Source organism: Pseudochaenichthys georgianus, chromosome 24, assembly GCF_902827115.2.
Source record: "Pseudochaenichthys georgianus chromosome 24, fPseGeo1.2, whole genome shotgun sequence".
NCBI classification, from domain to species: Eukaryota; Metazoa; Chordata; class Actinopteri; order Perciformes; family Channichthyidae; genus Pseudochaenichthys; species Pseudochaenichthys georgianus.
Window position 1 is genome coordinate 30,990,692 of NC_047526.1, and position 23,131 is coordinate 31,013,822.

The 23,131-nt window shown below is 44.6% G+C and overlaps 1 protein-coding gene across 2 annotated transcripts in view; it reads left to right on the forward strand.

The window, feature by feature from the left end:
- map3k5 (mitogen-activated protein kinase kinase kinase 5) overlaps positions 1-23,131 on the forward strand; it is a 94,187-nt gene that overhangs the window by 66,334 nt on the left and 4,722 nt on the right. For both annotated transcript variants that reach the window (XM_034075482.2, XM_034075483.2), the window contains exons 15-26: positions 307-440; positions 4,085-4,212; positions 4,637-4,773; positions 6,107-6,212; positions 9,899-10,056; positions 12,999-13,176; positions 14,584-14,601; positions 15,086-15,263; positions 15,818-15,986; positions 17,179-17,364; positions 21,592-21,697; positions 22,316-22,556. In XM_034075482.2, coding sequence (XP_033931373.1) covers positions 307-440; positions 4,085-4,212; positions 4,637-4,773; positions 6,107-6,212; positions 9,899-10,056; positions 12,999-13,176; positions 14,584-14,601; positions 15,086-15,263; positions 15,818-15,986; positions 17,179-17,364; positions 21,592-21,697; positions 22,316-22,556 — 1,739 coding nt within the window. The remainder of the gene's footprint in view (positions 1-306; positions 441-4,084; positions 4,213-4,636; positions 4,774-6,106; positions 6,213-9,898; positions 10,057-12,998; positions 13,177-14,583; positions 14,602-15,085; positions 15,264-15,817; positions 15,987-17,178; positions 17,365-21,591; positions 21,698-22,315; positions 22,557-23,131) is intronic.

Below are 23,131 nucleotides of genomic sequence, written 5' to 3' on the forward strand. Positions count from 1 at the left end.
GGGCTGGGTTTCGCTGTGTCTCACTGTCTCGCAGACGGACACTGGGCTCACGGGGGGGGGCAGGAGCTCCAACAAGCCGTGTAGGACAGAGAGTGAATACACATACTATACAGAGATGCAGTTTGAGAAACCAATGTGAGTTTGGAAAATTGCACAATATAAATGTATTCTAGTCGACCTCAACAATGGAATTATGATCAGTAGAAATGACCATGACGTGGGACCTTTAAAACTGTAAGATCTAAATCACCATCTCTTTATTGATTTAACTATTAAACTGCTTGGTTCTTCCTCTTGTGTCCACAGTATGACTATGAGTACGATGAGCACGGAGAGAGGGTGGTTCTGGGTAAAGGCACGTTTGGAGTTGTGTACGCGGGACGAGACCTCAGCAACCAGGTCCGACTCGCCATCAAGGAAATACCCGAGAGAGACAGCAGGTGAGAATATCTCTCTGAACTGTTGTCAGCACAGAATAAGGTATCTGAGGAATTCCCGTGGCATAATGAAATCACTCTCATGTAGAGTCACAAGCACTTCAATCTGTCTGGCAATCAGTCCGTCTATTAGTATGACTCACCTGGTTTAGATGGCTTCCCAAATACTAAGCCTGCATGTAATAATTTCGTACATTATGTTTAATTAGATTAGATTCACCTTTATAGTCGTTGCACTAATGAAATGCAGTTTGGATTCAATCAGATATTGCAAACAATAGATAAAGTGCATTAGGTTACACAATGTTCACATATTCATTACACTATCAAGTTGTTGCAAAGGTGAGGCAAGGTACAGACCGTTTAGTATAAATATGAAAAACATTTTTACAAATAAGGTGCAAGGTGAGAAGCAAATATGGATAAGCTGCAGGATTTAGGCATATACACACTGCAGTACATGTTAAATGCAGATGTAATAAATATGTCACAAATCAGTGTAAATTGCCTGTAACTATTGTGTATCCCACCCTGTAACCCTTCACCACAAATTGTTCAAAAATATTTCCATAACCATCAATTGAGTCGATGAAAAAGTTGTTTTAAAACCTAATGGCCTTTCACTTCAAAGTTCACAGTGAAGTTTAGTGTGAACATCCCATGTTTACATCAGCGTTTCCAACCAGAAAGCATCGTGTGTTTGCTTACAAAAACCTCTTATGGCGCATTTCCACTACAGCGCGGTTTAAGCATGCCATGCCGTGCCCGTTTTTGGCTGCGTTTCCACTCGGTGTAGTTTCCGGCTAGCGGGTACTTTTTCACAGTTTTTCTGGCTCTCCAAAATCGAGGTTCTTTCCGGGCCAACAACCGGGCTGAGTATGCTAAACCAGTGAGAGAATCGCTGGCAACTACAACAAAATGAACATATTTGACCGTGATTTAATTGTAATACACGTTTCTAAATGATGCAGAAGTAACAACACACTGATACCGGTTAGTGAAAACCATGAATTAATGCTTTGACAAGTCTGCAGACAGACGGCAGGCGAAGAACCTTTTGAAAAGCATGTTTTATGAATGGAGATCGGCTAAGCTAACGCAGTATATGCTCTGACCGTCCACACTCACAACAACGGCCTCCAGACATAAATAAAGCAGCGACTGTATTCGCCATGACACAGACAGTCTGTGGTTTGTACTGGTTTAACTTTTGTCTAGTTTCTGAACAGATATGAGGAGCTGTGAGCTCTGAGGGCTAACAGCTAACGGCTGATGTTGGTTTTGTGTTTCGCATTGAAGTCACCGCCTACACAGCGTTACTATAGTTACCGCCCCAGTTCCTAAACTGTAATGGAAACGCAGCATAAAGTGAGCCTGGCCTAACGAGGCCTAACGAGGCCTAGCCATACCGTACTAAGCCGAGCGAGGCCCTGCAGTGGAAAAGCGCCATTACTTCCCCATAAGATAAATATTTCAAACCCTGGATTGTTTACATCCATGTTTGTTGGATTGCAGACTTCTTCTTCGCTGCGTTTGCTATCATTTTTCGTGCATTGAAGCTTCTGAAAAATAGCGTAGAACCAGTCGTTGGATAAATAACGTCACCAACTTGCTCGAATGAGTGCAGGTGCTTCCTCATGCACAGAAACCTCTCATTTAAACATTTCTTCATAGTGCTATTAGTCAATAATCTCCACTGGGCGCCTTGTAGGTTATTTGTGAATATTTGTGCTTCCCAGACGGGAAAAAAATTGTCGACCAATTAACCATTGTTTCCGTGCCAATCCAACATGCCAGCACACAAGATATTTCTGGATTTAATTGTCAGCTTACGATGAATTGCGGGTTCAGGAGAGGATAACCTTGTTTGATTTGAAGCCAGCCTCGGGGACATACAGTACAAGCACACTTTGTATTTATTATCCAGATTAAATTACAGGCTGAATGTAAACAGGTGTGAATGCCTCCTCTTGTTCAGCACTGCTGTTGAACATCTCAGTGCCGCTTTGTTTCCACTGGGAGTGTGAGATCAGCTGTGTCCCTGATGGTTTCTGGCTCTCAGTGTTCGGTATCCATTTGAGTGACTGTTTGACGGCGAACTCCCCCACCCTCCGCCTCAAATTCCCACCACTGTCTGTCTCTGCTTAAAACGCCTCACAGTTTTATACCCAGTCACCTCGAAACAGTAAGACTAGATGATTCCTCCGCCACACGTCGTACTTCTCGTCACTTCAGAGAGTCCTCAGAGAGGGTGGAGGATCCTGGTAAATAATTCAGCAGAGGATTGAAATCTCAAGACGGAGAAAGAGAGGGGGTGTGATTCATGCTGAGAGCTGGAAGCAAGAAAAGGACTTCCCAGTGTGCAGAGATATATTTTGTTCTAGATGTCAGGACTCAGCCTCTCTGTTTCTGTGTGTTAGTCCTTTAGCGAGAGCCTGTCAGTTATATCCTTCCTGTTTACTTTGATTCACTTTAAAGAAACCGAGACTAACATCTCCACAAGCATTCTTTCTCCACTGAATAACTCTTACGGTTTGTATGGGTCCAAAAAATAAAGGTTTGTCTTTCATTTAGTTTGGCACCCAAAAATGTGTAATCTGAACAAATATCTAGATCAATATTGAGGTTTTTTTTATTAGAAACAATTACAACAAATCTGGGTTTCTTATCCTTTTTTTTATAGTTAATTGATTGTTGGTTTCTAAAAAAGATAAAAAGATATCTGCATTTTTTTTTTTTTAACATCAATTTTCTTTTTTTTAATAAATAGTATTTAATGATCAAAATAATTCATTCAACTTTTGTTTTAGTTCTCTGTTGGGTTTGAAAGTTTTAGCCATTTTAATTGAATGCTTATGTTTAGCGTGCTTTAAATGTAGGATAGGTAATTTTGGAGAAAGCAGCTCGAGTGCGCTAGAATTTGAAAATGCACTTCCTTCAGACTTCCTCACAGAGCCCTGCCTCCAACACACACGCACGCGCACATGACCAATGAGGGCACGAGATAAGTTTGTGCCCAGATGGAAGGCTGACAGGCAGGTAGGCCATCCAGTTACTTTAGCCACGGCTCAGATGATTGGTCGTGCTTTTTACAGTATTACGGCTTCCACAGATGACATTCTTTTATGGATTTTTTGTCAAAGCACTTCAGATATTCATTGCTATCGGGATGTTAAGAGCATTCCATGGAATATAACAAAAAGTGTATCTCGAGCCGGTTTCTCAAACGTACCTACCCCACCTTTAAGTGTTCTTCAGTTTTTTGGAACAAAAAAAGTAGATATTTTATTTCTAGTTTCACTACCTTTCATTTGGCAGCTTTAATGACGTCAACAACTGGAGTCATTGTAAAAAATTGTAATCAGAAAAACTACACCTGTAGAATGTCATTACTTTTTCAATACTTCACCTAAAATGTAGATCTTTGAACATGAAAGACATTAATCATTCTGACAAACTCAACATAATATCTTCACAAAAGGGAGATACTGTAAAGAACTGCAAAAATCTGTGGCTGTCGACACGATGAAAAGGGAAAAATAGAGAAGAATCCATATTTCGAAGTGTTAATTAAGTTCTCCAGGTTTCTTTTCAAACCACGTCTCCATTCAGTACTTTAACAAAGTGGTTTTTGAATTAAAACACAGGTACTCTCAGCCGCTCCACGAGGAGATCGCTCTGCACAAACACTTAAAGCACAAGAACATCGTCCAGTACCTCGGCTCCATCAGCGAGAACGGCTTCATCAAGATCTTCATGGAGCAGGTGCCCGGAGGTGAGGCTTTTATCAGGGTGAAAATAATACATTTACATTAAATATTATGTATAGTTGGATATTATACGACATCATCCACTTTTTAACTTTCAATTTGATATTCTGAATCGGATATTTTCTGATAAACTGAAGGATAAAGTGTTCCTCGTCAATTCGCTGCTTGCATCGTCACTTCTGGACTATTTTTGTGATCTTGTGACTTTTTAGAGAATGAGGACATTATGTAGTAATCTTTTAAACGCAGGACTTGTGAGGGCATATTTCCTCAATGTGGAAATCCTTCTTTAACAATCTGAACCTCCTCTGTTTGGCAATTAAGCTATTTCTGAAATAAGTACTTAGAAAATAGAGTTTGTTCAGGATTTATCTGAGGTGTCTGAAATGCAGTTTATTGATAGTTGTTTTTTTGTTTTGTGGCGTCCAGGGAGTCTGTCTGCTCTGCTGAGGTCTAAGTGGGGTCCTCTGAAAAACAACGAGCCCACCATCGGCTTCTACACACGGCAGATCCTGGAGGGAGTCAAATACCTGCACGACAACCAGATAGCACACAGAGACATCAAGGTGAACAAACTGAAGATACTGTACAGATAATGTTTCAATCGACAGGTTCATTAACAGGAAGGCATCATGGACAGTGCTAAAGAAACTTTACACACTAAAGGAAGATATAGTGCGACAGCTACAAAAGGAGGTTGATTGACAGGTTTTTGTAGAAAAAAAACATCATGATAATTTAACAAAAACACAAGATCAGGGGGGTCAAACTCAAATACACAGTGGGCCAAAATTAAAAAATGGGTTCTAGTGGAGGGCCGGACTGGTTCAATGTTTATTGCAGAACTTATTGAAATGAACTTATTGCACATATTAAACCTGGAACTAACAAAGCTTACATTATTGCCTATAAAAACAACATTAAATAATCAGTTGCATTCATTTCTTATGGCTCTATCTGCAGAGTCATTTCTTATGATTACATTTTCCCACAGGCCAACAACAGCTTCAACAAAACTATTTCCCTCCAAAGAGAAAACCAAACATGCCCTGTTGTCTCAAGAAAGAAAGTGTAGAAGGAAACATCCATTAAACTCAGGTTGCTGCTCTGATGCTAGCTCAAGCAGATACTTGGCATCTCATCTCGGGTGCCAGGTCATCAATGTTTGGGGTCAGGCTCTGAGCCGAGGAGACCCTCAGGATGGAGTGAAGGTGCAATATACCGGCGGGCCAGATCTAATAGTGATTACAAATTATCCTGCGCCGAAATTAAATCCACCAACGGCCTGATTTGGCCCCCGGGCCACGAGTTTGACACACGTGCACAAGATGAACAGACTGCACTGTGAGTATGAGACTGGAGGTTTTTAAGATAAATTAATTTCATATTTTTAGTATGTTTTTTTTCTGCTTTTATTGAAAATGTTTGCAGCAAATCATATAGACATACAAATAAATACGTTTAGCTCCATCTAACTTTGTGCGCAGAGTCAATTTGATTTGTTGTGAACACATTCCAGGAGCGTCCAAGCGGCTCACAGCATTTAGTGATTTCTTTATAGCCCTTTAGCTTCAACAATGAACCGTGCTTCCCTTTATGTAAACCCCCCGCCCGGTTTTATCTCAGTTATGTCAAACCGACACTGATAACACTTCCATCACAGATCTCATTAAGGTCAGCAGACTCTTCCCCACGTGTCCTCCTGATTCGACAACACCGTCATATAAGCATCGTTAGCGGCCCTTAAATGTTAATCACCTTGTTTTGGCTGCGATGTCGCCCTCGTCCCCCGCGTTGGGATCTAACCTGCTGTTGTCACTTTCAGGGATTTGTTCGCACCGAATACAGTCTTGGTATTTCTGCTGAATCTGTTCTCGTGGCTGTCTTTTCTATCCGCAGGGCGATAATGTGCTCATCAACACGTACAGCGGCGTCCTGAAGATTTCAGATTTCGGCACATCCAAGAGGTTGGCAGGGATCAACCCCTGCACGGAGACTTTCACAGGTACGCTCCGACTCTCTGTTTACACCTCAGACTGTAAGACAAGTGTGAACGGAGACACCTGACTAGATTATTGGCTTTTGGACATGTCTTTCAGCAGAATCAGAAATCCTTTATTCGTCCATCAACAGGGAAATTAACATGAACACAAAGGTAGAAAATTAAAGCCACAAATTATTAAGAGTGGACAAGCGAATAAAGAAAAGGGGCAAATAGAAATAAGTACCGTACTGTTCGGACCTGCATATAAGCCGCAGCAGCTAAATTGTCCGTCTGTCTTGCTCTCGTTCTGTCTCTCGGTTCCACTTTCACTTTGGCGCGCGACCTGTCTCACTCTTTTCCGGCCTCCAGCTTTTCCTGCTGGAGCCCGCCGCTTAGAGGTGGCGGGCGCGGACCGGTCATAGAGCCCGTAGAGTTAAAGGTGGTTAATTTTACCTCTAAAATCCATAGATTTAGGAGGTTCCCTAGTGGCCGTTAGCGGTACAAAAAAAGTCGCGGTTTATACTCCGAAAAGTACGGTACACATTCATGGTTTGAAAAAAACCAACACAGCATTATATAAACCTGAGTGAACATAAAAGTAATGAAGTAGCAGCCAGTAATCACACTGATACATTCAAAGAAATAAACTGAATTGTGCACATAGTTCGGCCATCTTGATCTTTTCGGAAGTGACACGAGGTAAGAGACATTTTAAGCGTTCAAAATGTCACAATTAACTTTATTGAAAATAAAACACACAGCTTTAAGACAACAAAAAGAGAGCAGCCAAACCACTAAACACCATGGAAGGACCTTTTAATCACAAGGTAGCCACACCATTAACAATACGCTGCTTTTCCTTCAATTTGACTTTGACATAATTGACTAAATGATCATCATGCCGTGTTGAAAAAAGTCTTTAAACTAGTGAGACCATAACATTATTAGGAAGATGTAGATAATAAATCAAGCGTGAAGTATGTTTATCATCTCATAGACTTCTATACAACCAGACGAACCCCCCCTGCTGACCATGAGAAGTGACATTAAATTACATCACTTGTTAGACGCTTTTATCCAAAGCGACTTACACACTCAACACTGTGGGCAATCCCCACAGGAGCACTTTGGGGTGAAGTGTCTCAGGGACACAACGACTTGCTGACTGCAGTGGGGTTTGAACCTGTGCTCCCCCTGATCCGACCACCTACGCACTAACCCACTACGCCACACACCTCCCCAAAGAAATCATGCGTTTCTATTCTAAGGATGTTGGTTCACACAAACCCTCAAAAATGTCTCTTTAGAAACTCCCCCTTTGGATGAAAATGAAAAGGGACCAGGCGTAGCTCTGTCGTGGCCACAATAAGAGCTGCGCCCTAAGGTAACCCCGTACAGACAATACTTCTTTCAGAGCAGTAAGAGATATCACTGAGAATACCTGGCTGTTGCTTTCACACCTCGTGCATCAGACCGTCAGCTGATTGGCTCAGACAGGGTGGAGCTCTTTCAGGAAACTGGGCTATTCCTTTTTATAACCCAGGGCCGGCTATAAATGTGTCCCTGCCTGTTTTTAGCTCAGACAGGCTTTTTAAAGCAGCACACACCGCCCAGCAGGCTATTATTAGAACAACGCCTGCTTTCAATGGGGAGCAGTGAAAGCTACTTTGGACTGAGCTGTTATTAATTGGCGACACAGAGAGGCTTAACACTAGACCATAAGCTCTGATTAAAGCGGTTGTAACCTGATTGGTCATTTCCAAGACTGGTGTCATCACCTCAGGACAGAGGGAACTTCAAATTAGACTAAAAAATGCAAGCTATTTTTGGCTATTACATCAGTCTCTGTTATGCTATTGATGTCACTCTTTCCACTTTTGTGTGTGACACACTCTGTGGCCTTGATGCATTCAGGAGTTGTTCCTGAATGCAATGTATATTTAATCCCTTTATCTTGGTTGTTTTCAGAGAGAAGAGCAAGGTGTATTTATAGAGGGTTTGACGCACTTCTGCTTCTTTCATTGACTCTTGACGAATGTGTGTAATGAAGATAAATAAGCATTTCCTGCACATTACTGATAGATTCACACACAGACATCATTTACTTATTTATTAGATATGTAGCTTGGTTAATAGTTCAAAAGATGAGTTTTTAGGGGGCCATCGGCAGCAGCGAGTCAGAATTAGATTATTTAAATCATAAGAATAATTAAAGAACATTCCTTTTTAAAACAACCAAACATTTTTAGCAAAACTTTTTGACTTTCTCGTTGAGATTTAGATTGCTACCTGGCTCATGTGTGTCTGCTGAGTACACAGCTGCAGCCCGGTGGAAATGTGAGCACTGGAAACAGGGGAAACCGCTTATCTGGCTGATTGCAGCTTTCAAATAAATATTTGTTCATTTTGGGAATTCAGATATTGGCTTTTGTGCTACGAGTTATATGAGAAAGTCGATACCATTCTAATTTCTGACCGTTTATCATATGACTAATGTTAGGGAATCATTTGCTTAGGTATTCAACCTTCGACACAGTTAATCATTTTCTACTCTCACTGTCTCCTTTCCCATGGCACAGGTCTACGGCCTTGGGTATCGCTGCCATCTCTTTTAATAAGGAGGAGCAGCTTGGGCGCATTGTTGTTGCCAGTCTATGACGGAGCACAAGCCGCCATGAGGTAGTTTACTGTTCAGGGACGAAGGCGCACATTCTTTCCTATGGACGAGAGTTGGATTCAGGGTCCATATTGCTTTAGTCTCACTGATAAAGAATGTTGATAATTACACTCCGAACTAGTTAAAACCTCGAGCTGCAGAAAGAGTTCTTCAGAATTGGTTTTGGCAACCGCTGTGTCCACTCGTGACACACCGCCTGTCTTGTCAATTATCCGGCCGTAACTCCAAATAAACCGTCAGTGTTTGCCATCAAAGCTCAGCTCTCCACCGTGTCTCTCCGAGTCCTGTTTCCAATCGCTTCAGAAGTTTCCCCCACAACTAATATTAGGCTTAAGACAGGAGCCTATTAGTGTAGCAGAGAGAGAGACTGGAAACTGCTAGCATCAAGAAATCGCACCCAACAAAAACTCTAAATCTTTTTTTAAACCCGTTCAAAAATGAAGGTATAAAATCAACATCTCACCTTTTTACAGTGAGTTTTATATCCGGACTATTTCTTGGACTGCAGCCGTTTCCCAGGAAACCAGTAGAGATGGAGGTTATTCGTTTCAGAGCCTCAGCAAGGAAGCAAAGACGTGGGTTTTTTCCGAGAGTGTCAAACTATGATTTTAAGGACAACTCTAAAGCAAGAGGAACCTTCAAGTGGGTGACAATGAATATAAAAAGAAATATACTGTATTTGATAACTTGACAGCTGAGTTCGACTGCATCAACTTTCTGCAGTAAATAATTGACCACCCTGAAAGTGTTTTTTCTAACGTGTGTGTGTGTGTGTGTGTGTGTGTGTGTGTGTGTGTGTGTGTGTGTGTGTGTGTGTGTGTGTGTGTGTGTGTGTGTGTGTGTGTGTGTGTGTGTGTGTGTGTGTGTGTGTGTGTGTGTGGTGTGTGTGTGTGTGTGTGTGTGTGTGTGTGTGTGTGTGTGTGTGTGTGTGTGTGTGTGTGTGTGTGTGTGTGTGTGTGTGTGTGTGTGTGTGTGTGTGTGTGTGTGTGTGTGTGTGTGTGTGTGTGTGTGTGTGTGTGTGTGTGTCCAGGCACTCTGCAATACATGGCTCCTGAAATCATAGATAAGGGACCTCGAGGGTACGGAAAGCCAGCGGACATCTGGTCTCTGGGCTGCACCATCATAGAGATGGCCACCGGGAAACCTCCTTTCTACGAACTGGGAGAGCCGCAGGCCGCTATGTTCAAGGTGAGAGACAGACCAGTGGTACATCCCATCATCCCACTGGGTAATGTGGGGTTGAAGAAGGCAGGTGAACATCTGCTTCTGTCGTGAAATCTTACATAAAGTACTAATGAACAGCTGCAGCTCTGACTGAGGATCTGGTTCATTTTCATGTTTGAGAGCGGATAATTCCTCCTCTGATATAAATCATAAGTATCTGCTTTCTAACATTGTGTTTACTTGCTTTTTAGTGGTATTTCTTTTTTTAACTTAGGTTTTATTATTTTCAGGAACAACAATACAAACAAAACAAACAAAAGTAGTGTCATAGATCAAAGAATTATCTATACATAATGTAACTAAGGTCAGGGTTCACTGTGACTTAGTGCAGGGTCTTGTAGGCAGTCCACTTGAACAGTTTCTTTTCAAATTCTGGTAGTTTCATTCTGAGCACATGGGTGAGTCTTTCCATATGGAGTATTTCTCCAACAACTTCCAACCAGTCATTGTCTGTAGGGGGTTCCTCCTGCAGCCATTTCCTGGTGATTGCTTACTGGTATTTTGAGTACTTTTATCACGTTAAAAAAAAAAGCTTAAACCTGAACCGAAGAGCTTCCTGTTGTTTTCAATGATTTAATGCACTTGCTATACTGACTGTCAGAGATGCTTGTTAAGGTAAAAACTTAAAGGGGACCTATCATGCAAAATGCACTTGTGTACGTCTTTTATACATGAATATGTGTCCCCGGTGTGTCAGGGAACTCACCAAGTGTCAGAAAACACAACCCTCTCTCTTTTCCTCCATACCCAAATCTCTAAAAACGGGGCTGCAACGGATCTGATACAGACTGATCCAGATTTGAAATATCTCTGACGTCAGAAAAGGGGAGCTCCGCCTATATGGGGAATGACAGACCGCTCGAAAAGCGCTCGAGACGCTGTAGTACATATGCCAGGCCTGTAAGTGGCGCTGTGGTCTGCCACAAAAGCAGAATCAGCACTTGCAAAAACAGGGCTGGACAAGAGCAAATAGAGTGAAATGAGGCATGGCTAAAATGCATGATCTGTTTGGTATTTTGAAAAAAAAACTTCGCAGACATGTTTTATATAGGGATGGCCCTACAATATATGTTTCAAATATAGCATGATAGGTCCACTTTAAATATATGAACAACATGCAAAGGGCTGTATATAGCATTAATGAGTTGAAAGTGATACTTATCTTAAAAGGCAAGACCTTACTTGCCTCCACGATATGACCAGACATGATTAATAGGATCAATGTAAGACAATTCTTTAAAACTGACAGTTCAAGTGACTTATTTAAATTATAAAACCTGCTGTACATGCAAACTACTTTCAGAGCCTGGACCTGTAACATCTATTGTGTTCAGTTCAATCCAACCTAACTCTCACTGTATGCTTCTGAAAGAGGCTTCTGCACTTATCTGTTCCCCTTTTTAACAAAACAAAACCAGTGGCCCAGCCGTTATGCACCTGCATTGTGTTTCCACCTGCGTGCTGTAATGTGATCCAGCTCAGTCGAAACTCCAAATATTGCCCATGCACGAACATTTGTTTGAACACAAACAAACGTGTGTAGCTAATTGAGAGTAACCATCACACTCTCCTTCATGTCCCCAGTTTCTATGTGCACGTGTCAAGCTTCATTTCTCCAGTTTCTATGTGCACATGTCCGCTTCATTTCCCCAGTTTCTATGTGCACGTGTCAGCTTACACTGTGTATTTGCTTTGGATGGAAATGTGAAACACTTCACACACTAATGAAATGTAGTTCTCAGCAATGTGTAGCCCATAAAAGGCTACATATGTTTAAAGGTTGTCGGAAAAGCATGATAGTGCTCATGTCAAAGCTGTGGAGCATGGACTGTTCCATAAGATGTAATTTAATTAAAGGGCTGTGAAGTTAAACAAGCAGGCGTGTGTTATTATGCTGAATATACCTTCCAGTAAACACAACATGGAAGCAGAAGAGAATCCCCTCACATCTCAGAACAAAACTGCAATTAGAATCATGTTAATCTCTTATTATGCTCATTTCCAGGGTCATATCAGTATATAGTGTCTCTACATGTCTCCATGCTTTAATGTTCAAAAAGCTCTTTATTTTTCTCATACTGCCTGTGCTGCAGCACCTCTTTTCACCCTCCGTCTGAAACCAGAGCCCAGTCTGCTCTGATTGGTTAGCTGGCCGGCTCTGTTGTGATTGGTCAACCGCTGAGAGATGTCCCGTCCCTTAGCCTATCACGTACAATGTGTTGGAGCGCTAGCCAATAGAAGCGTGAGTGTGACATAGGGACGTCACTGTGTTACTGAAGTAAACAAAGGAGTCCAAGTGAGGCATTTCAGGCAAGGGGGGAGTGTGTGGGAGAGAAACTCCCTCTGGAGGGAACACAGGGTCTTTGCATGCATTACATTACATTTCATTTAGCTGACGCTTTTATCCAAAGCGACTTACAATGACCGATTACAGGGACATTCTCACTAGTGGTGGTGTTCCTGGCAGACCATTTAAATGCACAAAAACCTATATAGCACTCCAGGAAAGAGAAAACCTCAAAAGCATAATAGGGCCCCTTTAAAATGTGTCAGCACTTTGCATGCAGGGTAGAGTTTTCCCTAAACAGTAAAACAGTCCCGATATACTCTTCACTCATCCTTGTGGAATGTCTCAAGGGTGGGGCATCTCGCTGCTAATCTTAAATCAACATTCCTCAACAGCAGCAACAGGAATTTCTAGGGTTCTTATTGTCTTGAGAGTCTTGCACTTGAACTTTGAGCACTTCTGCCCTGAAGCACTGTCTCGAAGTTCACTAGGTAAACACTTAGGCTTAAGTTGTCTCGTCAGATAACATACTTCCCCCCACGAACAGGACGTCTCAGAGAGCAGTGTGCTGTCTGTCTGTGTGTCTGTCTGAGCTGAATGTGAGTCATTTGTTCTGCAGGTGGGCATGTTTAAGATCCACCCAGAGATCCCAGAGTCTATGTCCCTGGAGGCCAAAGCCTTCATCCTGCGCTGCTTCGAGCCCGACCCGGACCGACGCGCCACGGCCTTCGATCTGCTCACCGACGAGTTCCTCACCGTCACCAGCCGCAGGAAGAAGAACAAGAGCAGCTTACCAGGTGGGCTCAGTTCAGCCGCTGAGGAGGTCCTCGTGATGTTTTTCTACTCTGATTTTCTGTTAGCTTTAATAACGTTTAAGTTTCAGGTTTCCTGGTGTCCATAAAAGGTGAACAAATATTGGGCCCTCGTATGGTTCAGTTGGGAGAGCTGACTAGTCATCCCCTCTGTCTCCCCCTTTAATAGCTTAACTTGAATAAAGACACTGGTTTTATTTAAAGGTGGGGTAGGTAAGTTTGAGAAACCGGCTCGAGATATATTCCATGGAATGCTCTTAACATCCCGATAGCAATGAATATCTTAAGTCAGGGGTGTCAAACTCAATTTCATCCCGGGCCACATCAGCATTATGTTTGTACTCAAAGGGCCGGTTGTAATTTTAATGATATATAAATATACATATGTAAATATATAATATATATTAAATAATGTATTATATTACATTGTTGGCCCTGCATTGGATTATTATCAGTTCTGGTAATATCTTCCTAAATAACTACGTCTGAAAGCAGAAGTCTAGGGCAAATAATTTAAAGTAAATATTCAACAATTACACCAATTGTATGGTATATTATATTCTTTGCAAGCTCTTGCGGGCCACATAAAATTAGGTCGCGGGCCGGATTTGGCCCCCGGGCCTTGAGTTTGACACCCCTGTCTTAAGTGCTTTGACAAAAAATACATTAAAAAATGTCATCTGTGGAAGCCGTGGCGCTGTAAAAAGCACGACCAATCATCTGAGCCGGCCCGGCTAAAGTAACTGGATGGCCTACCTGCCTGTCAGCCTTCCATCGGGGCACACACTCATCTCGTGGCCTCATTGGTCATGTGCGCGTTCGTGTGTGTTGGAGGAGGGGCTCTGTGAGGAAGTGGCAGATTTGTTCCGGCTGTGTAATTTCAAATTCTAGCGCACTCGAGCTGGTTTCTCCAAAATGACCTACCCCACCTTTAAGTGTCAGTGTCAATTAATACGATTATTCGAAAATGATGAACCATTCATTAGCAGATATGTCAAATGTTAGACTTAACACTGAACTTTTACTACTAACTAAACTTATAAATAATAATAACACATCTCGTGACAGGCACTGCAAATGACCACTTACATGTCAGGGAGGATTGAGAAAATTGAGAAATGTAAAATAATGATCTGCATTCTGTCACCTATGTAATAAATACATCTTCATTATACAGCATGAGGACACCCTTGATCCTAATTGTCTGGATTTCAAGAGTTTCCACCACGCAGCAGTGATGCCATCATGTGCCCTGGCACCAGCTCAAAGGATTTAGAGACAGATTACAATCTTGTTCCTGTCTTCATACTTGGAAATGTTACGCTGCTGTTTTACGTGGAAATGTTTTGCTCTGTTAAATGCTGACATGTATTGTTTGTGTTCTCTCCACAGCTTTGTCACCGGGGTCTGGTGAGTAACTTTCAGACATATTTACAACTAGAAGAGTAATCTGGGTGTCATCGCTCAGACATATCTGCCTGTTTTGCTACAGAAGGCTACACTTTCTTTTTTTCCGCAAATAACTGGCACGACTTTACCCTTTCCAAGAACTCTAAATAGACGTTGCACAAGATGACTTACTTTCCAAATACTTTATAATCCCTGGTTCATAATTTATATACACAACGGTTGTAATATGCTGCCAGATACATCAGATAGCCCTAAGCATGAGGATATTATCTGATTTGTCTTTGTCTTGTTTTAGAAAGGAAGCCAAATGTTCCATTAGCATCATGACCAATTTCCCCTCTCTTGAAAGCGTTCTTTGTCATGGAAGAAAGGCTCTGACTTCCTAATGGACGGAGAAAACAGTCCTTCTCTGCGGTGCAAATAAAAAACATTAGTGTGTAAATGATGCAACAGGCACCCTGAAGGTATCTTTGGTGTCCTTCAGAGTACCTGCGCAGTATCTCGCTGCCGGTGCCGGTGGTGGTGGAGGACACGAGCAGCAGCAGCGAGTACGGCTCCGTCTCCCCTGACAATGACCTCAACACCAACCCCTTCATCTTCAAGCCCAGCGTGAAGTGCTACAGCGAGAGAGATGTCAAGGGCCCCAGGTCCCTCTTCCTCAGGTAGGATGAGTGGGATCAGTGAGGTCGTTTATGAGTCATCGTTGGTCATTTTGCTTCACCACAGGCAAGGTGTTAGCATAGGATGTAAAGTACACGTACAGTTTGAAGTGCTGGATTCATTCTCATGCAATCAGTGTTCAGTGTTCTGCGAGGTGTAAAGCTGATTCCCAACCTTTTTAACCCACGAAACAAAGCTATATTTAATTGAAGTCCCTCATTATCAATGGCACGTGTCTCCCAGTTCTTATATACTTGACTTCAACAGTCCTCAAGAATTCTAATTAGTGAGTAATTTCCCCATTTTATTTTTAGGAAAGTCGAAAAATAAGCATTCATTTGTGTAGCAAGCGCAATTTTTCATGTATTTTTGGGGGATTTTGGAGAAATGTTGTCAGTAGTTTATAGATAAAACTATTGAAAATAAGTTTTAGGTCATTCATAAAGCATAGATAAATAAATAGCAAAACCAAATGAACGGATCGTTTTGCAGAGTGTCTTGATATTTGTTTTCAGAGCTGTATATAAATATAGTAGACTTTTTTGTATCTACTCAGTATTCCAGTGGAGAACTTCGAGGATCACAGCGCGCCTCCGTCTCCAGATGAGAAGGACTCGGGTTTCTTTATGCTCCGTAAGGACAGCGAGAGACGAGCCACTCTGCACCACATCCTGACCGAGGACCGGGACAAGGTGGTGTCCAACCTGATGGAGGCCATCGCACAGGTTTGTTATGAAAGGCATTAAAGGTCACCTGTTATGCAAAATTCACTTCTCTATGTCTCTTCTACATCAACATGTGTCCCCTCTTCTTCATGTCTCTTCTTCATCAACATGTGTCCCCTCTTCTTCATGTCTCTTCTACATCAACATGTGTCCCCTCTTCTCCATGTCTCTTCTACATCAACATGTGTCCCCTCTTCTTCATGTCTCTTCTACATCAACATGTGTCCCCTCTTCTTCATGTCTCCTCTACATCAACATGTGTCCCCTCTTCTTCATGTCTCTTCTACATCAACATGTGTCCCCTCTTCTTCATGTCTCTTCTACATCAACATGTGTCCCCTCTTCTTCATGTCTCTTCTACATCAACATGTGTCCCCTCTTCTTCATGTCTCTTCTTCATCAACATGTGTCCCCTCTTCTTCATGTCTCTTCTACATCAACATGTGTCCCCTCTTCTCCATGTCTCTTCTACATCAACATGTGTCCCCTCTTCTTCATGTCTCTTCTACATCACCATGTATCCCCTCTTCTTCATGTCTCTTCTACATCAACATGTGTCCCTTCTTCTTCATGTCTCTTCTACATCAACATGTGTCCCCTCTTCTTCATGTCTCTTCTACATCAACATGTGTCCCTTCATGTCTCTTCTACATCAACATGTGTCCCCTCTGTGGAAAGAGACTCTGAAAGTTTCAGGAACAAAGATTCTCTCTCTTTTTGTCCTGATCCATTTCTATAAAAATCTGTCTGAAAATGAGCTGATCAGATTTTGGCCACTTTATGATGTCATAACGATTTTCTTTGGCTAGTGTAACCATTAGCCAATCAGCAACCAAGGTAACCCCCCCCCCCCCCCTTATCACCTGGATCTCCTCTAGAGCACCATTGTGTTCTTTGTAACCAAATCTCTCTCAGAGGGGCGTGGGGAGGGGCTCCTTATTTTCATCTAAAGTAACAGACAGAGAATCAGCACTTTGGAAACAGGGCTGAAACAGAGGGGATTATGGGTAATGCTGCAATGATCTGTTTGGTGTTTGGAGCCAATCAGAGACATGTTCTGTATATATCTGAGAGCTATAACATATTGATGAGAAACAGTGTGATAGGGACCTTTAATCGACCAGACAGATGCACAAGAAACAAATATCTTAAAAAACCTCAAATCCCTATGCCTCTGTTCCCACCCCTGCAGAGCTCTGAGGGGATGAAGCTGAAGTCACAGCACATCTCCACCCTCGTGGTCAGTCTGGCCGACTTTGTTCGCATGGCGGACAGGAAGATAATCGCCAACACGTTGTCTCAACTCAAGCTGGAGCTGGACTTTGACAGCACGGCCATCAGTCAGCTGCAGATCGTGCTGTTTAGCTTCCAGGACGCTGTAAGTATTAACCAGATAAATGATTGCATAGAGGGGTCATTAAGAAATCATTGCTGTAAATACCAGCTACATTACATGCTGGATCTCATCATTATGAGAAAATCCAGAATCCAGAATGCTCCACAAAGGCAGAATTGCTGCAAACATTTCAAGTTTTACATATGTCTTAAGTTTTAAATTGCAAAAGTACATTTCAAGCTACTTATTTATTGCCGAAATCCTCCTGCTAATTTCCTCATGCATCTGGATCATGTGACTTCCTGTCTATTATTACCCCCCCTGCTCTCAGCCTCTTCATACACCATGTGCTCTCACTTCAGTGAAATTGTTGTCATTGTACATGATCTGCAGAAACCACTGGCTCCCCTGCACACAGATCAGACAGATTGGTGTGAAATACTTGTAACCTTTCAGTGAGGCGATGAAAAGGAAATCTGTCAGGAGTAATTGCACATTCTGTAAAGAGGGCTGATCTGCTCTCTCAATGCAGTTATGCAAAAATAAATGATACAAGAGCAAGTGACTGTGCTCATATTTGTAGAGGCTGTTGCATAATCCTGCAAGAAGACGAGTCTCTGATGCCTCCTGTTGGCCATCAGTAAGAACAAAATGAGAGGCATGCAGCTCGGTTTACAGTGCATTGATTTCAAAGTAAAGCAATCCATCCATCCATCCATCTTCTCCCGCTTATCCGTGGTCGGGTTGCGGGGGTAGCAGTTCCAGCAGAGAGCCCCAAACTTCCTTTTCCCCACATCAACCAGCTCTGACTGGGGGGTCCCAAGGCGCTCCCAGGCCAGCGAAGAGATATAATCCCTCCACCTGGTCCTAGGTCTACCCCTTGGTCTCTTCCCAGCTGGACGTGCCTGGAACACCTCCCTAGGGAGGCGCCCAGGTGGCATCCTAACTAGGTGCCCGAACCACCTCAACTGGCTCCTTTCGACGCGAAGGAGGAGCGGCTCAACTCCGAGTCCCTCCCTGATGACCGAACTTCTCACCTTATCTCTAAGGGAGACACCAGCCACCCGGCGGAGGAAACCCATCTCGACCGCTTGTATCCGCGATCTCGTTCTTTCGGTCATGACCCATCCTTCATGACCATAGGTGAGGGTAGGAACGAAAATGGCCGGTAGACAGAGAGCTTTGCCTTCTGGCTCAGCTCCCTTTTCGTCACAACGGTGCGGTAAAACGACTGCAGTACCGCTCCCGCTGCTGCGATTCTCCGGCCCATCTCACGCTCCATTGTTCCCTCACTCGAGAACAAGACCCCGAGATACTTGAACTCCTTCACTTGAGGTAAGGACTCGTTCCCTACTTGGAGTGGACAGTCCATCGGTTTCCTGCTGAGAACCATGGCCTCAGATTTGGAGGTGCTGATCCTCATCCCAGCCGCTTCACACTCGGTTGCGAACCGATCCAGTGAGTGCTGAAGGTCGCAGACCGATGAAGCCATCAGAACCACATCATCTGCAAAAAGCAGTGGTGCAATCCTTAGTCCACCGAACTGCAGACCCCCTCCCCCACGACTACGCCTCGAAATCCGATCCATGTATATTACAAACGGGATTGGTGACAAAGCGCAGCCCTGGCGGAGGCCAACCCTCACCGGAAATGGGTCCGACTTCCTGCCGAGGACCCGGACACAGCTCTCGCTTTGGGAGTACAGAGATTGGATGGCCCTGAGTAGAGACCCCCTCACCCCATACTCCCGCAGCAGCTCCCACAGTAACTCCCTGGGAACTCGGTCATACGCCTTCTCCAAGTCTACAAAACACATGTAGACCGGATAAGCGTACTCCCAGGCCCCCTCCAGGCCCCCTCCAGGATCCTTGCGAGAGTAAAAAGCTGATCCGTCGTTCCACGACCAGGACGGAATCCGCATTGTTCCTCCTCAATCTGAGGTTCGACAATCGGCCTGACCCTCCTTTCGAGTACCTTGGAGTAAACTTTCCCGGGGAGGCTGAGTAGTGTGATGCCTCTGTACTTGGCACACACTCTCTGATCCCCCTTTTTGAAAAGGGGGACCACCACCCCGGTCTGCCACTCCTTCGGTACTGTTTCCGACTTCCACGCAATGTTGACGAGACGTGTCAACCATGACAGTCCCTCAACACCCAGAGCCTTCAGCATTTCTGGGCAGATCTCATCCACCCCCGGGGCTTTGCCACTGTGGAGTTGTTTGACGACCTCAGTGACCTCCCCCCGGGAGATTGGTGTTGATACTCCAGCTCTGCCTCTAAGATAGAGGGCGGAGTTGTCGGGTTCAGGAGTTCCTCAAAGTGTTCCTTCCAACGCCCCAACACTCCATCAGTTGAGGTCAACAACGTCCCATCCTTACTGTACACAGCTTGGATGGTTCCCTGCTTCCCCCTCCTGAGGTGTCAGACAGTTTTCCAGAACAACTTTGGTGCCGCCCGAAAGTCCTTCTCCATGGCTTCTCCGAACTTCTCCCACACCCGCTGCTTTGCCTCGGCCACGGCTGAGACTGCTGCCCTTTGGGCCTGTCGGTACCTTGCAACTGCCTCGGGAGTCCCCCCGGATAACAAATCCCTGAAGGCCTCCTTCTTCAGTCGGACGGCTTCCCTGACCACCGGTGTCCACCAGGAGGTTCGAGGGTTACCGCCCCTTGAGGCACCTAGGACCTTGAGACCACAGCTCCCCACCGCGGCTTCGGCAATAGAGGCTTTGAACACCGACCACTCTGGTTCAATGTCCCCAACCTCCACAGGAATGCCTGAAAAGCTCCGCCGGAGGTGCGAGTTGAAGGCCTCCTGAACTTGGGCCTGCTCCAGACGTTCCCAGTTCACCCGAACTACACGTTTGGGCTTACCAGGTCTATCCAGAGGCTTCCCCCGCCACTCGACCCAACTCACCACCAGATGGTGATCAGTTGACAACTCCGCCCCTCTCTTTACCCGAGTGTCCAAAACATACGGCCTCAGGTCCGATGATACGATAACGAAATCGATCATGGACCTTCTGCCTAGGGTGCTCTGGTACCACGTACACTTATGAGCATCCTTATGTTCGAACATGGTGTTTGTTATGGCCAATCCATGACTAGCACAGAAGTCCAGTAACAAACCACCACTCCGGTTCAGATCAGGGGGGCCGTTCCTCCCAATCACGCCCCTCCAAGTGTCTCCATCATTGCCCACATGTGCGTTGAAGTCTCCCAGCAAGACTAAGGAGTCCCCTTCAGGAGCCCCATACAGGACTCTTTCCAGGGTCTCCAAGAAGGCCGTATACTCTGAGCTGCTGTTGGGTGCCTAAGCACACACAACAGTCAGAGTTTTCCCCCCCATAACCCGCAGGCGTAGGGAGGCGACCCTCTCGTCCACTGGGGTAAAGAATAGAGTCCAACACCTATCCATAAGTAAGGTTCCAGAGCCGACACTGTGCGTAGAGGTGAGCCCAACCAGATCCAACTGGTACCGCTCCACCTCCCGCACAAGCTCCGGCTCTTTCCCCCCCAGAGAGGTGACGTTCCACGTCCCCAAAGCCAGCTTCTGCCGCCCGGGTCTGGTCCGTCGAGACCCTCCGCTTTCACTGCCACCCTTCTGGCAGCGCACCCGACCCCATCGATGTTTCCCGTAGGTGGTGGGCCCGCGGGACGGAGAAGCGGAGGTGTTGCCCACGTTGCCTTTTCTGGCTGGGCCCGGCCGGGCTCCGTGGCAAGCCCGGCCACCAGACGCTCGCCGACGAGTCCTCCTTCTGGGCCTGGCTCCAGAAGGGGACCCCGGGCTTCCTCCGGGCCGGGTATCGTCACTTCTTGTTCTTGTTTCTTTCATGAGGTCTTTTGAACCAATCTTAGTCTGGCCCCTTGCCTGAGACCAATTTGCCATGGGAGACCCCACCAGGAACACAAGGTTCCAGACAACACAGCCCCCAGGTTCATCAGGGCACACAAGCCTCTCTACCACGGTAAGGTGCTGGTTCTTCAGAGAGAAAAGCAATCAAAACCGAAAAAGCGTTCAATATCAGCAAATATGATAGGATGCGTTACAGGTGGAGCAACAGCAACAGATAATAAGGTCAAGAAAGAGCAGTCAAACAAAATGTGAAGAGAAATAAGGGAGCATCAACGATGTAAGCACCATTTCAAGACTCAAAATTGTATGATTAAACACATTTTTAAAAATGTATAATATATGAATACACACACACACCAACAATATAAGATGTGTTAAGTATGAAAACACAGTTCTCTAACTAACGTCCTGCTTTTAGGTAAACAAAGTGCTGCGAAACCACAACATCAAGCCTCACTGGATGTTCGCTCTGGACAACATCATCCGGAAAGCTGTGCAGACGGCCATCACCATCCTGGTGCCAGGTAACACAGCAGAGCCCCTCTAAATAAATGATCAGACGTCCCTCAGGGAAGCTCTGACTGTCTGGTGATAACTATAGGAGCTGTGGTGGGAGATCTCCCTGGAAGCCGCTCTAATAACAGCTTTTTGTTGAGCGACAGATATTTGGCAGGATGTGGGATGTTCACTGATGACAAGTCAAATCATTCGCATGTGCACAAAACAGTCCAACGACTAATTAGTACCCTGTCCTAAGAAGCATCCTCGACAGAAGCATTACTGTGCCTCACATTGAGAGAACGTTTATACATGATTGTGACTATATGAAATCGTGTGTGTGTGTGTGTGTGTGTGTGTGTGTGTGTGTGTGTGTGTGTGTGTGTGTGTGTGTGTGTGTGTGTGTGTGTGTGTGTGTGTGTGTGTGTGTGTGTGTGTGTGTGTGTGTGTGTGTGTGTGTGTGTGTGTGTGTGTGTGTGTGTGTGTGTGTGTGTGTGTGTGTGTGTGTGTGTGTGTGTGTGTGTGTGTGTGTGTGTGTGTGTGTGTGTGTGTGTGTGTGTGTGTGTGTGTGTGTGTGTGTGTGTGTGTGTGTGTGTGTGTGTGTGTGTGTGTGTGTGTGTGTGTGTGTGTGTGTGTGTGTGTAGAGCTGAGGCCTCACTTCAGCCTGGCCTCAGAGAGCGACCCGGCGGAGCACGAGGACGTGGACGACGACATGGAGCCGGAGGGGACCTCCACGCACCACAGCCGGACGCCTACGGTCGCTCTGGACGACACGGTGGTGACCTCCGGGGTCAGCACGCTCAGCTCCACCGTCTCTCACGAGTCCCACAATGCACAGCGCTCTGTGAGCATGGAGCTGGGCCGCATGAAGCTGGAGACCAACAGGTGATCAGCGGAGACATCCCTGCAGCATGGGGTCCTACTCAGATTATGTTGTACAGCTTTTTGTTAGCTTTATTTCATTCAGGGGAGCCTATTTTTTTATTGAACAACTATTCTATTTATGCTATGATGCTATTAATACAAATAAATGATATGATTGCTTGATTCACGTTAACCTCATAATCAACCAGTGATGAAATGTTCTCCACAAACGTACATGTGTCGACTGACCGGGTCCCGTTGTTTATGCTTTGTTGTTGTTTGTGCAATACACGACACAGCAGCTTTTAGGTACGATAAAACCATTTTAACGATTCTTTGTTTTCACTGCAAAGTGGTCGGGCCGTCATGTGACCAGGCAGTGACGTACAGGGCTCTCAACTATACAACATTATGACATGTTATAGATGTAGGTGATTCGACCCCATCGGGATTCATTCATGTATGGGAAGGAGAAGCAATATCAGAATAGGAGAACACCCCTAGACAATGGTGGTGTTGATGAATCGAGTGTGATTAGGAGGCAGACTGCGTCCATTTGCCTGAAATAACAGCTGACAACAGAGAACAGAACGGTA